Source organism: Hyperoodon ampullatus, assembly GCF_949752795.1.
Source record: "Hyperoodon ampullatus genome assembly, chromosome: 17".
Classification (NCBI taxonomy): Eukaryota; Metazoa; Chordata; class Mammalia; order Artiodactyla; family Ziphiidae; genus Hyperoodon; species Hyperoodon ampullatus.
In genome coordinates, this window is record NC_136930.1 from 28510747 (window position 1) to 28528714 (window position 17968).

General features: G+C 38.7%; 1 protein-coding gene across 1 annotated transcript in view; it reads left to right on the forward strand.

Moving 5' to 3' along the window:
* The window catches only part of CPNE3 (copine 3), a gene marked incomplete at its 3' end in the record, with an annotated part of 46456 nt that extends 45969 nt beyond the window's left edge, over nucleotides 1-487 (forward strand). Inside the window, exon 17 of the mRNA XM_079722257.1 lies at nucleotides 377-487. Within this exon, the coding sequence (XP_079578383.1) occupies nucleotides 377-487 (111 nt within the window). The remainder of the gene's footprint in view (nucleotides 1-376) is intronic.
* Nucleotides 488-17968: the final 17481 nt, after the last annotated feature.

Below are 17968 nucleotides of genomic sequence, written 5' to 3' on the forward strand. Positions count from 1 at the left end.
GAGGAAACTGGGTGATGGGTACGTGGGACATTTCTGTACTATTTTTGCAACTTCCTATGAATCTGTAATTATTTCAAAATAAAAAGTTAAAAAAATTAATACCAAGTGAATGAAAGGCCCACATTTAAAAGTTAAAGAGCAAAAAAGTGATCATTAAATGCCAAAATGCGGGCAGCAAAAAAGTACTTGATAAATGTTCGTGAGCATACTCAAGCATTCTTAAGTAACATTGGTTTATTCCATGTTTCATGGACAGTACCTGAGACAAGATACAAGCTAGGAATTGGGAACTAACTGCTTTTTCCTAGTCTTTTATCAAAATGCCAGTAAAAATTTGGTTGCTAATAAAATTGCTTTGATTTTGTTTTTTCACAAGGCTCCAAAAGAAGCGCTTGCTCAATGTGTCTTGGCGGAGATCCCCCAGCAGGTGGTAGGCTACTTCAACACATACAGACTCCTTCCTCCCAAGAACCCGGCTACGAAATGAAAGGCGCTCTGGTCGCCTGAGCAGAAAGAAGTCTTTTGTGCTGTGTGGAGCAATGGATTTCCCTCTGACCCCAAATCATGAATCTGTCATTTTACACACTTCTCACGAACCCCAGCATTTATGATGCAAACCTAGTTCTCTATGGATTATGTCTATTTAAAGCATTCTTTTATACTTTTTTTGGAGGAAAGTGCTAACTTAATCTTTGCTCAGTCAATTCGGTGATTGCTAGTGATTTACAGTAATTGCAGTGAGGCTATTTGGATTAGAAACTGGTGTAAGGAAAGCGGATTTTGTTCTTGTGGTTGTTTACTTTCATATGACGAAAATGCTGTTTTTGAATGTTTGTAAATACGAAAGAGTGGAAAATTGTTGGAATGATGCGATTTACAGGTTGCTATGCTTTGCTCTAGGCAATATATGTTTTATAAGCCAATGTCCATGCCTGACAACAAGAGCTTCTTAAATTAGATGATACTGAATTTGTTTCTAGAACTATACTTAGTGCTATTCCATGGCATAAAACTACCTTTACTTGTGCCTGAATTTTGCTGCAATTTAGACATGCACAATTCAAAAGAGCATGCATCCTCATAGGACTTCATGAAAAGTACCGAATGGGAAGGGAAGCACATATTCAGTTCTTAAAATTGTACAATCAACAAGTAAAAGGAACCTCATGTAAGTAAGCCATTTTTATTTGCCTTCCTAGATCTTTCATTTTCATTATTGAATACCGTAAACATGGTCAGATTTGACCTTTTCATTGATTGTATGTGACACTCAGGATTCTATATCTGCATTGATGATAGGTAGCCCTAGATTCAACATTATTAGATTATTTTAATTGGAGTTTGTTAAAATGGTTAGGACTGGTTTATGCAGGAAAACTATAAGGACCAAACATATAAGGGAAAATTCAGAATTCTACTTCCTTTTAATCAATGAAAGACTTTACTTATTAAAAAAGACAATGTTTTTACTTTCCTTGTTAAGGTCCCATATATTGATTTGTACATTTGTGTAGATTCATTTAGATATTCTCTCTTTTTTTTTCTTTAACATTTTTAGTCTGATTTTTTTAAACTTATGATAGTGGTTATTAATCAAAATCATATTTTACGTTTTAATAATGTGCTATTTCCTAATTCCAGAATGTATTGTATTAAGCATAAAACCTGTTATAACTTTTAAAAAGGATCCAACTGCTGCACAGGATAGAGTGCTTTTTTTTTTTTAGTAGAATTTTTTTTCCTGATTTTTACCCTTTAGAACATAATACTTAGCAAACATTACCTTTTCAGAATAGATTCAGTAACGTTTTATTGAGGAGCTGTGTGCCAAGTACTATGCATATCTGTGTACTGGCCAGTCATCTTGAACAATTTAACATTGAGAATTACGTGTTTATTATGGATCTGTAAATGGATGCACCCTAAGCCTATCAGTATTACTGAAAACTTGCACCACAGCTCAGATCTCTTGTTCCCTGAATGTCTGAAGCAAGTGAGCTTTCAGCCACGAACAGCTTTTGGCTTCTTAGAAACTGCTCATTTCCAAGGTCAGTCTGAGAGGGGATCTGCTCGCCACAGTGGTTGCCTAGCCCAGGTGAGCAGTTAACATTTTCCCACTTAGCTAGCTCTCCTCTGGATATGTGTTGTTAACCTGAAGGTACCTAACTAGTAGTCTGTTGCGCTATAGTATGTCTTATTAGTTGACAAGTCATCTTGACATCAGTTGGGGGAGAAAAAAACTGATGATTCTTCCAGTAGTTCGGAGCCTTTGTTGTCTAAGATGTCCTAACTTCAGTTCTCTTTGTGTGCTTGGAAACAGCATATATATGTTACAGTGGTTTTCGGAATTTTTTTTTTAAACACATGAAGCCTTTAAAAGAAACGATTTACATATGTTCTCAATGTATGGTAAAACAGAAGTAGAGGTTTTCTGTTTGAAGCTGGGGCAGGGTCCACAGCCCCACTCACTGGGCCTCCTCCTCACTCTCCTGAACCAGATCCTGGCAGCACCTGAGTCACCTACACAGGACACCTGGAACCACTGGTCATGAGCATTTATTGTTTTTATTGGCCAAATAACAGTACTTCTGTCACCACTGTCAAATTGATTTGGTCTTCATAATTTTATATTCTGATTTTAACCAGAATTGTTCCCTTTTGAAAATTAATTTTGTATTATGCATTCTTTTTTTTTTTTTTTTTTTTTTTTGCGATACGCAGACCTCTCACTGTTGTGGCCTCTCCCGTTGCGGAGCACAGGCTCCGGACGCACAGGCTCAGCGGCCATGGCTCACGGGCCCAGCCACTCCGCGGCATGTGGAATCCTCCCAGACTGGGGCATGAACCCGTGTCCCCTGCATTGGCAGGCGGACTCTCAACCACTGCGCCACCAGGGAAGCCCTGCATTCTTGATTTGGTTCATCAGTAGATGCTATTATTCATAAGACCTGTGATTCCAGCAAATTAGAGTAATTGATACCTTTTTGCAGTTTTGAATAAAAGCATTTATAATTTCTAAATTATTTTATAAAATTCTTATAGTTTCAACATTTTACCTCATCACATGCTGATATAATATTGTTTTATATTAAAATAGTCCTTTTCCCTATTGTGCCACCATTCATTCAAGTGCCATTAGTTCTCTTTTTTTTGCCATTAGTTCTTAAAATGCATTTAAAGAAAAAATAACCAAGTTTACTTTCACACTTCATATAAACAGATATATTGCAAACATATATTAGGGTGACAGTGCCCTGGATAGATGTAATATTTCTCACATCTGCCTGTACTGAGAAAATAGCAATTAGCATGGTCATGTCACCTTGTGCTTAGAACTGAAAATTTTAAGATCATAAAAATTTAAAGTCAGATCAGGGATTTACAACTATCCGTTTTGGTAGTGCCTTAGGCAGCCTTTCCAGAGTAAATTCAGGGCCGTGTTGCTGCCTCTGCCTTATTTGACATACTTTGCCTTTTTCATTTTGTAAATTTTCTGGAAAGTCACCTTCAGTAAATTTCTCCTAGTTTCTTTATGTGTGTGATTGATAGTCATGGAAGTGACACATAAGGTAAGCTAGAAGCTTGGTTGAGATCTCGAGAGACTATTTTGTGCTTTTATGGATCTCACAGTTGATAATAAATGTATAAGTTACTAATATATGAATTGATGTTAAATGTATCTTGCATCTGAATTTCCTTTGGATAAAATTATTTCGTGGTGTGAGACAATAGTGCTTTGTTTTCATTTTTATTCTTTCTCTAAATGTTATTCATTGAAAAGTTAGAAATAAAGTTAGTATTTTAATCAGCCTGTATTCCATATTTTACTGAATTAAACAGTTTGGGTGGGATTTTATTATTTTATGGGATGTATTCACTTGAAAGATATTGAATGCATTCAAGATATTTTTCAGGGTGCAGAGGAACCAAGGGAAAGGTTCTCAGCTTAACTAGAGCGGCTGGAGAATTATGGTGCTCACATTTTATCAGTTGTGTTAAGCAGGACAGTATATTCACCTAACTTTTTTTTGTTGTTTTTTTTTTGTGGTACGCAGGCCTCTCACTGTTGTGGCGTCTCCCGTTGCGGAGCACAGGCTCTGGATGCACAGGCTCAGCGGCCATGGCTCACGGGCCCAGCCGCTCCGCGGCATGTGGGATCTTCCCGGACCGGGGCACAAACCCGTGTCTCCTGCATCGGCAGGCGGACTCTCAACCACTGCGCCACCAGGGAAGCCCCACCTAACTTTTTAAAAAGTTGCTACTATTATGTTGCAGTCATTGGGCAAGGTCTTGGGGTTACAATGGTGACCTAGCAGCCAAAGTTTCCACCTTCATAGAAGTAAAGGATTGGAGGAGAGAAAAAACATTAAATGAGTAATTGAGAGACATGAGATTAGTGTGTGATATAACATATTGTAGGGGGGAGACCTGAACCATCTAGCTGTCAAGGAGCACTTTCTTGAGGATGTGCTGAAAGATAAGACCTGAAAGTTCACTGGATAAAGAAAGTTTAAAGCATTTATGAACTATGGCATTGAATGTTTCAGGAACGGAAAGAATTTAAGTTTGCTGGAATACAAAGTGCGAGAGGGAAAGTGGTGAGAGAAGAGCGGAGAGATGAGGTGGAGTGGTGGGTAGATGTTACCTCCTGTGAGGGCCTCAGGGGCATACAGGGAGTTCATACTTAGGCTAAAAGTAATGGAATGCCACTGAATGGACTTAGTAAAGGACTGATGTGATCAGAGTTGTGTTTTTGAAAAACTGGAGGGCCTTACATTTTAGGGCAGATAGGAGGGACCCTGTTGCCAAAGTTGCGTGGCCAAAATGTCTTTGTCTTGGTGAAGCCCTGATGAGGGATTTGGTGGTGGTCACCTTATGGCAGAGACTCAGCTGTTTGGTTACACACTTGCTAAGTTCTGGTTCTAGGTCAATTTCTGAATTCTGGGCTTTTCCTGCCACAACCCTGCCTCTGCATCAAATCACCTGTTAGCCCCATATTATCAATTCCATAATGGTTCCAAGGCTGGCTCACACCTAATGATGACACAGATCTGCAGGATTGCCAAACCCTTGCTTGTAGCAAGACCATCACCCTTGTCATTTGTCACTAAGCATGGCGGTATTTGGCCAAATTCTCCAGACTACTCACAGCAGGTTGTAGTGTCCTTGGAGAATTATACTTTGTCTTGGCTATTGATTCTCTTCTTTCTAAAAGGAAATGATCAGTGAGGCAAATATTACAAGCAGAATTGTGACTTCTTACGATAGGGAAGGGAGAGCCCTAATATCTTTGGTTTTTTCATAAACTCACAATGTGCCAGGTTTTATAATAGCACTTGGTCTTCTAAGACTGGAGGCAAAAATGTCAGGGGTTGGGGAGCTCTAGAGAGTTCTCAGAGAGAAGACTAAATATGAAATAATTAGTCTTTTCAGCCATGCCTTCCATCCAGTAAAAAGTATTTACTTGTTTTTGAACAAATATTTATTGAATAGCTTAGTACTGGTAATCAACAGGTGAAGTCAAAGTGAGTAAAACTTCTTACTAACCTTAAAGAGCTTATGATCTAATATGAAAAAGGAGGCAGTATATGATGCTAAAACAAAGAAGGAATGAGCAAGGTGAGGCAGCCTTTTGTGCTTAGAGTGAGGCTATACCTTATGCCTTCAGTCATCTATGGTCGAGAGTACAGAAGGGACCCTGAACACTGCTTCTGGCAAGATGCTCCTCCCTCCCCGCCCTCCAGCATTCGTTGCCCCCCACCACAGTCCTAGGACCACCAGGATGGAGCCTGCCTGTCCTCACAAGAAGCTCGGTCATGATCTCCCTCCCTCTAATCTCCATATGGCTCCTCTGTGCAGCCCATATTCTGACCACACCCTACTTCTCTCCAACTCCCCAAACACTTTCACTCTGCCCTTAGGAACTGAGTCATTCATTAGCAAAATCTTTATATCAGTGCTTTTTCTGAACAATCCCTTCATGTTTCTATTCTAATTAAAACCTGACTCTCTTGAAGAACCTTACTTCCTCTGCAGCGCTCTCAAAGTGGTTATTTTCTCTTCCGGATCCACCACTGGGCTTGGAAGCAGGTTAAGTGTCCCCTTGTGTCCTCCTTTCTGCTTCCAGATAAACTTTCCCTACTCTTTAAAACAACCGGCTCTGGGCTTCCCTGGTGGCGCAGTGGTTGAGAGTCCGTCTGCCGATACAGGGGACACGGGTTCGTGTCCCGGTCCGGGAAGATGCCACATGCCGCGGGGCGGCTGGGCCCGTGAGCCGTGGCCGCTGAGCTTGCGCGTCTGGAGCCTGTGCTCCGCAACGAGAGAGGCCACAGCAGTGAGACGCCCGCATACCGCAGAAAAAACAAAAAACAACAACAACAAAAATCAACCGGCTCTGAATATCATATCCTTAGACTACACCATGCTCTATCCCTCCTCCTAATAATCTTATTCTCGCCCTTACCTCAGCCCTCACTCCTAAGGACATATACTAGACCTTATTATCATTATTGATTGCAAATCCCCCCCCACTCCCAATTTCAGGTATTCCATTTTCCAGTAACAATCCACTTTCCAATTTACTTCCTCTAGTACTAAAACTCCAACAGATCATTCTCCATCAGTACCTTCAATCCACTAACCTAAGTGTTCAGTGGCCTTCATGGTGTGACCTCGCCCCCAACCCCACTTCTTTTCTAGACTTCTTTCTTGCTAGTCTTTGCCTTGGCCATTCTGCTGCAACCACCTGGGCTTCCTTGCTCTTATCCGAGTGTGCCTGGCATCCTCCTAGCTCAGGGCTTTTGCACTTGCTTGCTGTTCCCCTTCCTGAAGAACACTTCCTGATCACTTGTGAGCCTTGCTCCCTCACCTCTTATAAGTCTTCATTCCAGTATCAGCCAGTGAGTCCTTTGCTGATCACCCTATTTAAAATTGTACCTCTTTCCTCGGAACATTCTTTTCCTCTTCCCTTAGTTTTTTTTTTTTAATTTTATTTCTACTTTATATTGGAGTATAGTTGATTTACAATATTGTGTTAGTTTCAGGTGTACAGAAAAGTGATTCACTTATACATATACATACATCCATTCTTTTACAGATTCTTTTCCCATCTAGGTTATTATAGAATATTGAGTAGAGTTCCCTGTGCTATACAGTAGGTCCTTGTTGATTATTTTATATATAGTAGTTTTAATATGTTAATCCCAAACTCCTAATTTATCCCTTCCCCACACCTTTCCCCTTTGGTAACCATAAATTTGTTTTCAAAGTCTGTGAGTCTGTTTCTGCTTTGTAAATAAGTTCATTTGTATCATTTTTTTAGATTTCACATGTAAGTGATATATGTCTTTCTCTGTCTGACTTCACTTCATATGATAATCTCTAGTTTCAACCATGTTGCTGCAAATGGCATTATTTCATTCTTTTTTATGGCTGAGTAACATTCCATTGTATATATGTACCATACTTTCTTTATCCATTCCTCTGCCAATGGACATTTAGGTTGCTTCCACGTCCTGGCTATTGTAAACAGTGCTGCAATGAATATTGGGGTGCATGTATCTTTTCAAATTGTGGTTTTCTCTGGATATATGCCCAGGAGTGGGATTGCTGGATCATATGGTTGCTCTATTTTGAGTTTCTTAAGGAACCTCCATACTGTTCTCCACAATGGCTGTACCAATTTTCGTTCCCACCAACAGTGTAGGAGGGTTCCCTTTTCTCTACACCCTCTCCAGCATTTATTGTTTGTAGGCTTTTTGATGATGGCCATTCTGACCAGTGTGAGGTGGTACCTCTTTGTAATTTTGATTTGCATTTCTCTAATAATTTGTGATGTTGAACATCTTTTCATATGCCTTTTGGCCCTCTGAGGGTTGTCTTTTCGTCTTGTTTATGGTTTCCTTTGCTGTGCAAAACTTTTAAGTTTCATTAGGTCCCATTTGTTTATTTTTGTTTTAATTTTCATTACTTTAGGAGGTGGATCCAAAAAGATCTAGCTGTGATTTATGTCAAACAGTGTTCTGCCTATGTTTTCCTCTAAGAGTTTTACAGTATCCAATCTTACATCTAAGTCTTTAATCCATTTTGAGTTTATTTTTGTGTACAGTGTTAGGGAGTGTTCTAATTTCATTCTTTTACATGTAGCTGTCCATTTTTCCCAGCACCACTTATTGAAGAGACTGTCTTTTTTCCATTGTATATTCTTGCCTCTTTTGTTGTAGATTAATTGACCATAGGTGCATGGGTTTATCTCTGGGCTTTCTATCCTGTTCTATTGATCTATATTTCTGTTTTTGTGCCAGTACCATACTGTTTTGATTACTGTAGCTTTGTAGTATAGTGTGAAGTCAGGGAGCCTGATTCCTCCAGCTCTGTTTTTCTTTCTCAGGATTGCTTTGGCTATTCGGGGTCTTTTGTGTTTCCATACAAATTGTAAAATTTGTTGTTCTAGTTCTGTGAAAAATGCCATTGGTAATTTGACAGGGATTGCATTGAACCTGTAGATTGCCTTGGGTAGTATAGTCATTTTGACAATATTGATTCTTCCAGTCCAAAAACATCTATTTATGTCATCTTCAATTTCTTTCATCAACATTTTATAATTTTCAGATTACACGTCTTTTGATTCCTTAGGAAGGTTTATTCCTAGGTATTTTATTTCCTTGTTTGGATTTTATTTATTCTGTTGTCCTTTTCATCCACTGGCATGTCAGTTTCAAGAAATCATGGATTTTTGTTTATTTTGTTCACTGTCTGGAAGAGAACTTGGCATTAAGTAGGCCCTCCCTAATCAACACCGAAAGAATGAATGAATTAGGTATGTATGAAAGCACATGTAGGCGTAGAAATTAATTTATATGAGAAAATATTGAAGCTTAGAGTGGAGAGATTTTCTTCTAAATGTGGGGAGCAATTAGAACAATGGGGAGAGCTAGGAGAGCTTCACGGTGGTTTGGCACTTCATCTGGGATTTGATGGTTACATAGGGTTTTATATTGTAAAGAAGAGGCTCCAGGCAAAGAAATAGACATTGTCCATGGCTTGAAGTCAGAAACTAGGGTGAGCTGGGAACATTATTGGTACAGGGAAATGAATATGTACTTGTAATAATCCTTTTATTTCATAACTGAATCTCTTTACTCACTTTTACAAATGGCATATCAAAATTATAACTGTATTAATCTTTCACATCCCTATTTTAGTGAAATTTGTGGTTAGTCCATTTCTGAAGGACAAGCTAAATCTGAACGTTTCCTGTCAAATTTGGAATATAAATATGGTCCTAACATGGAAGACTTGACCATGATTTTGCTCCATGAAATCTCAGGAAATGTACTTGTTTATTGGAAAAAGTCATTCTTCAGGTGGATGCTACTTTCATCGAGCTTGTCCATCATCTTCATGTTTGAAAAGCAGTGTGGTATCTTTGCTCTTGGGCTCTGCCATCACACACAAACATCTGCTGATGTGATCCTGGACACAGTATTTTGTTTTGTGTTTTGTATAATGGCAGCATGGAGTAGGAATCTCTAAATTTCTCTTCGAGTCTGAGGTTTTGGGAATAAACAACAGAGCCTGATTTATTTAAGCTAGGTGCAAGAAATTACATCACGAGCCTGTTTAACAACGATTAGCACACACTGTGTGCTGAATTCTGTATTACATAGGAGTCCCAGCACAGAAAGTCCTTGTAAATTTGTAGCACAATCATTGCATGTAGTGGGCAGAGATGACCAGAGGAGCAAAGGGACAGTAAGAAAGGCTGTGACCTTTCAGGTATGCTTCTGTTTCCTCATCTGAGAGAGTTACTGTCTAGAAATATCAGGTTGTATTGCTTAATGATGCACATTTATTTGACCTTTGCACTGTCAGTTCTAGTTACAAAAGTTATAGTGAGAGAAAATCAGCCAGTCGTAAAACCTCATAGAGGAAAGCATCAAATTTTACTAGTGTATGGGTAAGGTGCTTAAAATATGACTTTCAGGTATCTTTGGTATGATTAGATATAATAAATTCCAGGGTAGCATAATGACTAATATCTTCTGAAGATTTTTAAAAATTCCTCCTAGGTAGGTAAAAGAATTATTGTAAGTATAGAAGAGGTCCAAATTACAGAAAGTACAGACTCTTCTCTTGTTAGTGTTCAATGTGGCATTTTTTCATCTAATGCATAACTGAAATGAAACATAGTCTGTTATATTTTATTTTAGGGTTAGTTAATACCAGTTAAGCCAAGATGGTTCCTAGACTGTGGAGAGGGACCAAGTTACTCCTTTCCTGTGGGTATACTTAGAGCTTTTGGCTCATTTTAACACAGCATTTGGTATAATTGTACATTTTAAAAATAATTTCAAGTTCAAAGTTCTCTTTCTCTTTTAGATAAAGAAAGGTTTTATCTATTTTTGACATGGTCTGTGTGTAGGGTTGCCAGATTTAGCAAACAAAAATACAGGACATCAAGTTAAATTTGAATTTCAGGTAAACAAAGAATAATTTTTTAGTATAGACATGTCCTAAATATAACATGGGACATACCTATACTAAAAAATTATTCATTAACTGGGGGTCCTGTATTTTTTCTGGCAATCTACCTGGGTGACAGATTGTAAAAATGGCCAAAATCCTTCCTCTGTCTGTATCTACCCCTTTTGCAATGTGACTTTGCAGTTGTCCTATCAAGAGGTGGATTTTATTTCCCCACCCCTTGTATCGAGGCTGGTCTTATGACTTGGCTAGTAGAATCTGGCAGAAGTAATTATGTGCCAATTCTGGGCCTAGATCTCAAGAGCTTGCTCACTTCTGCTTTCTCCCTCTTGGAACCCTGTGCAGCCTCCAGGCCTAGGCTTGCCTTTTGGAGGATGGGAGACCACATGGATTAGAGACAAGCTGTCCCATCTGAGACTTCCTAGACCAGCACCCCTCAGCCAGTCCAGCAGCTGACTATAGAGCGTCAATCACCCCAGCTAAGACCACAAGAAACACCAGCTGAACCTAGCCCAAATTGGCAATCTACAGAATCATGATTCATATTTTAAGTCCTTAAGTTTTAGTTAGCAAAGCAAATTGATACAGTCTAACAATGCAAAGTGGAGCTGGGCATTTTTTAAGACTAGAGAACAGCTCATAGGTTGTGCTGAGTTTTGAAGGTCACAGATGAAAGTAATATAAGAAGTAATTTTTGTAATCCATTTTGAGCAAATAACACTTGTAATCAGAGGAAATTGCTTGTTGAGTAAACACTTGGGCCCACAGGGGGAAAAAATCACTTCTGTACAGAGACATTGTTTTGCTTCTTTAACCATTTAATATTTATAAAGTGTAAAACGTCTGCTGAGTGCCTCCCGACTTTCTAGTTCCTTCTCTGCAGACCTTTTAGGATACCTTCCTTTTAACCAGCTTATTTTGCATTACACCTTTGATGACATTATTGAAGTGAGAGCCAGGTGGGGGTGGGGGAAGAACTTTCATATATCTCTGCATCATCAGTTAGCCAGTTAGTCAACAGCTACTTGTTGACTAGTCAAATGATAAATGAACATGGGCTCTCAAGGGTCCAGAGAAGAGAGTTGGCTTAGCGGTAGTAAGAGGAGAAAGAAGAAATAGGGAAAAGCTCAGTCTTTATCTCTGGAGACCCCTAGATGTCTGGATTTTGACTCTTGGTCAAGAAAAGGGCAGTAGGATTTTTGAGGTGGTGCTTAAAGTGCTGAACTCTGCTGGTGACCCCCAGAATCAGTCTTCACTGAAGGTTTTCAAGTGGCCTAACTGGTTAGTTGGCCTGCCTTTAATCTGTGGCTCCAGGGGTATAAGACCCCCACTGGGAACCTCAGCTCTGAACTCTCCTGAAGCCTAGATTCCTTACAAAGTATGGGTAATTCAGTCCTGAAACAATGTGATCAGATCCTTGTGCGACTAAGGACACTGGGAGCTTGTTCATGGGATGTTAGTCAGACCCCTCAGTGCTTGCCTGGGCTCTTTTTCTCTTTCTGCATTGTATCGATTACCTTTAAATAAAATCCCTATTGAGTATGAGTATGCTCTGTGGAGTGTGATGAGCCCTTTCCAATATCCTAACTTAGGAAATCTTTGTACTTACAATGATCCAGGGCAACTTAATTATTACCATGTCCCATTTTCCTCATCTGGAAAAGGGTGAGGATGACAAAAATAATAACTACCTCATAAGGTTATTAAGATTAAATGAGTTAATAAAAGCACAGCACACAGAACAATATCTGGCACATATAAATGCTATAAATAATGTAAATGTTATATTATTATTTTCAGCCTATCTGAAAACTTAGCATGGAGGACTTACTTTTACCTCAACTTTTTTTCCCATATGTGTGTATATGGTAATTGTTTCCTGTTCACTCACGTATTATTTTTTAAAATCATGTTTTAAAATAGTTGCTTCTTAATTGTTCATATTAGTGGGTCACCCGGTGATGGGGCACATAATAATTAAAAATTTATTTATTGTTTTTCTGCAATTCAACATTAGGATTTTTTTTTTTTTTATTAGTTTCTGCTTTATAACAAAGTGAATCAGTCATACATACACATCTGTTCCCACATCCCTTCCCTATTGTGTCTCCCTCCCTCCCACCCTCCCTATCCCACCCCTCCAGGCGGTCACAAAGCACCGAGCTGATCTCCCTGTGCTCTGCGGCTGCTTCCCACTATCTATCTACCTTACGTTTGGTAGTGTATATATGTCCATGCCTCTCTTTCGCTTTGCCACAGCTTACCCTTCACCCTCCCCATATCCTCAAGTCCATTCTCAAGTAGGTCTGTGTCTTTATTCCCGTTTTACCCCTAGGTTCTTCATGACATTTTTTTTTTTAAATTCCATATATATGTGTTAGCATACGGTATTTGTCTTTCTCTTTCTGACTTACTTCACTCTGTATGACAGACTCTAGGTCTATCCACCTCATTACAAATAGCTCAGTTTCGTTCCTTTTTATGGCTGAGTAATATTCCATTGTATATATGTGCCACATCTTCTTTATCCATTCATCCGATGATGGACACTTAGGTTGTTTCCAGCTCCGGGCTATTGTGAATAGAGCTGCAATGAACATTTTGGTACATGTCTCTTTTTGAATTATGGTTTTCTCAGGGTATATGCCTAGTAGTGGGATTGCTGGGTCATATGGTAGTTCTATTTTTAGTTTTTTAAGGAACCTCCATACTGTTCTCCATAGTGGCTGTACCAATTCACATTCCCACCAGCAGTGCAAGAGTGTTCCCTTTTCTCCACACCCTCTCCAGCATTTATTGTTTCTAGATTTCTTGATGATGGCCATTCTGACTGGTGTGAGATGATATATCATTGTAGTTTTGATTTGCATTTCTCTAATGATTAATGATGTTGAGCATTCTTTCATGTGTTTGTTGGCAGTCTGTATATCTTCTTTGGAGAAATGCCTATTTAAGTCTTCTGCCCATTTTTGGATTGGGTTGTTTGTTTTTTTGCTATTGAGCTGCATGAGCTGTTTATAAATTTTGGAGATTAATCCTTTGTCAGTTGCTTCATTTGCAAATATTTTCTCCCACTCTGAGGGTTGTCTTTTGGTCTTGTTTATGGTTTCCTTTGCTGTGCAAAAGCTTTGAAGTTTCATTAGGTCCCATTTGTTTATCTTTGTTTTTATTTCCATTTCTCTAGGAGGTGGGTCCAAAAGGATCTTGCTGTGATTTATGTCGTAGAGTGTTCTACCTATGTTTTCCTCTAAGAGTTTGATAGTTTCTGGCCTTACATTTAGGTCTTTAATCCATTTTGAGCTTATTTTTGTGTATGGTGTTAGGGAATGATCTAATCTCATACTTTTACATGTCCCTGTCCAGTTTTCCCAGCACCACTTATTGAAGAGGCTGTCCTTTCTCCACTGTACATTCCTGCCTCCTTTATCAAAGATAAGGTGACCATATGTGCGTGGGTTTATCTCTGGGCTTTCTATCCTGATCCACTGATCTATCTTTCTGTTTTTATGCCAGTACCACACTGTCTTAATTACTGTAGCTTTGTAGTATAGTCTGAAGTCAGGGAGCCTGATTCCTCCAGCTCCGTTTTTCGTTCTCAAGATTGCTTTGGCTATTCGGGGTCTTTTGTTTTTCCAAACAAATTTTGAAATTTTTTGTTCTAGTTCTGTGAAAAATGCCAGTGGTAGTTTGATAGGGATTGCATTGAATCTGTAGATTGCTTTGGGTAGTAGAGTCATTTTCACAATATTGATTCTTCCAATCCAGGAGCATGGTATATCTCTCCATCTATTTGTATCCTCTTTAATTTCTTTCATCAGTGTCTTATAATTTTCTGCATACAGGTCTTTTGTCTCCTTAGGTAGGTTTATTCCTAGATATTTTATTCTTTTTGTTGCAATGGTAAATGGGAGTGTTTTCTTGATTTCATTTTCAGATTTTTCATCATTAGTGTACAGGAATGCCAGAGATTTCTGTGCATTAATTTTGTATCCCGCTACTTTACCAAATTCATTGATTAGCTCTAGTAGATTTTCGGTAGCATCTTTAGGATTCTCTATGTATAGTATCATGTCATCTGCAAACAGTGACAGCTTTACTTCTTCTTTTCCAATTTGGATTCCTTTTATTTCCTTTTCTTCTCTGATTGCTGTGGCTAAAACTTCCAAAACTAGGTTGAATAAGAGTGGTGAGACTGGGCAGCCTTGTCTTGTTCCTGATCTTAGTGGAAATGCTTTCAGTTGTTCACCATTGAGGACAATGTTGGCTGTGGGTTTGTCATATATGGCCTTTATTATGTTGAGGAAAGTTCCCTCTATGCCTACTTTCTGCAGGGTTTTTATCATAAATGGGTGTTGAATTTTGTCGAAAGCTTTCTCTGCATCTATTGAGATGATCATATGGTTTTTCTCCTTCAACTTGGTAATATGGTGTATCACATTGATTGATTTGCGTATATTGAAGAATCCTTGCATTCCTGGAATAAACCCCACTTGATCATGGTGTATGATCCTTTTAATGTGCTGTTGGATTCTGTTTGCTAGTATTTTGTTGAGGATTTTTGCATCTATGTTCATCAGTGATATTGGCCTGTAGTTTTCTTTCTTTGTGACATCCTTGCCTGGTTTTGGTATCAAGGTGATGGTGGCCTCGTAGAATGAGTTTGGGAGTGTTCCTTCCTCTGATATTGTTTGGAAGAGTTTGAGAAGGATGGGTGTTAGCTCTTCTCTAAATGTTTGATAGAATTCGCCTGTGAAGCCATCTGGTCCTGGGCTTTTGTTTGATGGAAGGTTTTTAATCACAGTTTCAATTTCAGTGCTTGTGATTGGTCTATTCATATTTTCTATTTCTTCCTGAGTCAGTCTTGGTAGGTTGTGCATTTCTAAGAATTTGTCCATTTCTTCCAGGTTGTCCATTTTATTGGCATAGAGTTGCTTATAGTAATCTCTCATGATCTTTTGTATTTCTGCAGTGTCAGTTGTTACTTCTCCTTTTTCATTTCTAATTCTATTGATTTGAGTCTTCTCCCTTCTTTTCTTGATGAGTCTGGCTAATGGTTTGTCAATTTTGTTTATCTTCTCAAAGAACCAGCTTTTAGTTTTATTGATCTTTGCTATTGTTTCCTTCATTTCTTTTTCATTTATTTCTGATCTGATCTTTATGATTTCTTTCCTTCTGCTAACTTTGGGGGTTTTTTGTTCTTCTTTCTCTAATTGCTTTAGGTGCAGGGTCAGGTTGTTTACTCGAAATGTTTCCTGTTTCTTAAGGTGGGATTGTATTGCTATAAACTTCCCCCTTAGAACTGCTTTTGCTGCGTCCCATAGGTTTTGGGTCGTCGTGTCTCCATTGTCATTTGTTTCTAGGTATTTTTTAATTTCCTCTTTGATTTCTTCAGTGATCACTTCGTTATTGAGTAGTGTATTGTTTAGCCTCCATGTGTTTGTATTTTTTACAGATCTTTTCCTATAATTGATGTCTAGTCTCATAGCATTGTGGTCGGAAAAGATACTTGATACAATTTCAATTTTCTTAAATTTGCCAAGGCTTGATTTGTGACCCAAGATATGATCTATCCTGGAGAATGTTCCATGAGCACTTGAGAAAAATGTGTATTCTGTTGTTTTTGGATGGAATGTCCTATAAATATCAACTAAGTCCATCTTGTTTAATGTATCATTTAAAGCTTGTGTTTCCTTGTTTATTTTCATTTTGGATGATCTGTCCATTGGTGAAAGTGGGTTGTTAACGTCCCCTACTATGATTGTGTTACTGTCGAGTTCCCCTTTTATGGCTGTTAGTATTTGCCTTATGTATTGAGGTGCTCCTATGTTGGGTGCATAAATATTTACAATTGTTATATCTTCTTCTTGGATCGATCCCTTTATCGTTATGTAGTGTCCTTCTTTGTCTCTTCTAATAGTCTTTATTTTAAAGTCTATTTTGTCTGATATAAGAATTGCTACTCCAGCTTTCTTTTGATTTCCATTTGCATGGAATATCTTTTTCCATCCCCTTACTTTCAATCTGTATGTGTCTCTAGGTCTGAAGTGGGTCTCTTGTAGACAGCATATATATGGGTCTTGTTTTTGTATCCATTCAGCCACTCTGTGTCTTTTGGTGGGAGCATTTAGTCCATTTACATTTAAGGTAATTATTGATATGTATGTTTCTATTCCCATTTCCTTAATTGCTTTGTGTTCGTTATTGTAGGTATATTCCTTCTGTTGTGTTTCTTGCCTAGAGAAGTTCCTTTAGCATTTGTTGTAAAGCTGGTTTGGTGGTGCTGAACTCTCTCAGCTTTTGCTTGTCTGTAAACGTTTTAATTTCTCCATCAAATCTGAATGAGATCCTTGCTGGGTAGAGTAATCTTGGTTGCAGGTTTCTCTCCTTCATCACTTTAATTATGTCCTGCCACTCCCTTCTGGCTTGTAGAGTTTCTGCTGAGAGATCAGCTGTTAACCTGATGGGGATTCCCTTGTGTGTTATTTGTTGTTTTTCCCTTGCTGCTTTTAATATGATTTCTTTGTTTTTAATTTTTGACAGTTTGATTAATATGTGTCTTGGCGTATTTCTCCTTGGATTTATTCTGTATGGGACTCTCTGTGCCTCCTGGACTTGATTAACTATTTCCTTTCCCATATTAGGGAAGTTTTCAACTATAATCTCTTCAAATATTTTCTCAGTCCCTTTCTTTTTCTCTTCTTCTTCTGGAACCCCTATAATTCGAATGTTGGTGCGTTTAATGTTGTCCCAGAGGTCTCTGAGACTGTCCTCTGTTCTTTTCATTCTTTTTTCTTTATTTTGCTCTGCATCAGTTATTTCCACTATTTTATCTTCCACCTCACTTATCCGTTCTTCTGCCTCAGTTATTCTGCTATTGATCCCATCTAGAGTATTTTTCATTTCATTTATTGTGTTTTTAATCGATGCTTGATTCATCTTTAGTTCTTCTAGGTCCTTGTTAACTGTTTCTTGCATTTTGTCTATCCTTTTTCCAAGATTTTGGATCATCTTTACTATCATTATTCTGAATTCTTTTTCAGGTAGACTGCCTATTACCTCTTCATTTGTTAGGTCTGGTAGGTTTTTATCTTGCTCCTTCACCTGCTGTGTGTTTTTCTGCTTTCTCATTTTGCTTATGTTACTGTGTTTGGGGTCTCCTTTTTGCAGGCTGCAGATTCGTAGTTCCGGTTGTTTTTGGTATCTGTCCCCCGTGGCTAAGGTTGTTTCAGTAGATTGTGTATGCTTCCTGGTGGGGGGGACTAATGCCTGTGTTCTGGTGGTTGAGGCTCGATCTTGTCTTTCTGGTGGACAGGTCCACGTCTGGTGGTGTGTTTTGGGGTGCCTGTGGCCTTATTATGTTTTTAGGTAGCCTCTCTGCTAATGGGTGGGGTTGTGTTCCTGCCTTGCTAGTTGCTTGGCATAGGGTGACCAGCACTGTAGCTTGCTGGTCGTTGACTGAAGCTGGGTGCTGGTATTGAGATGG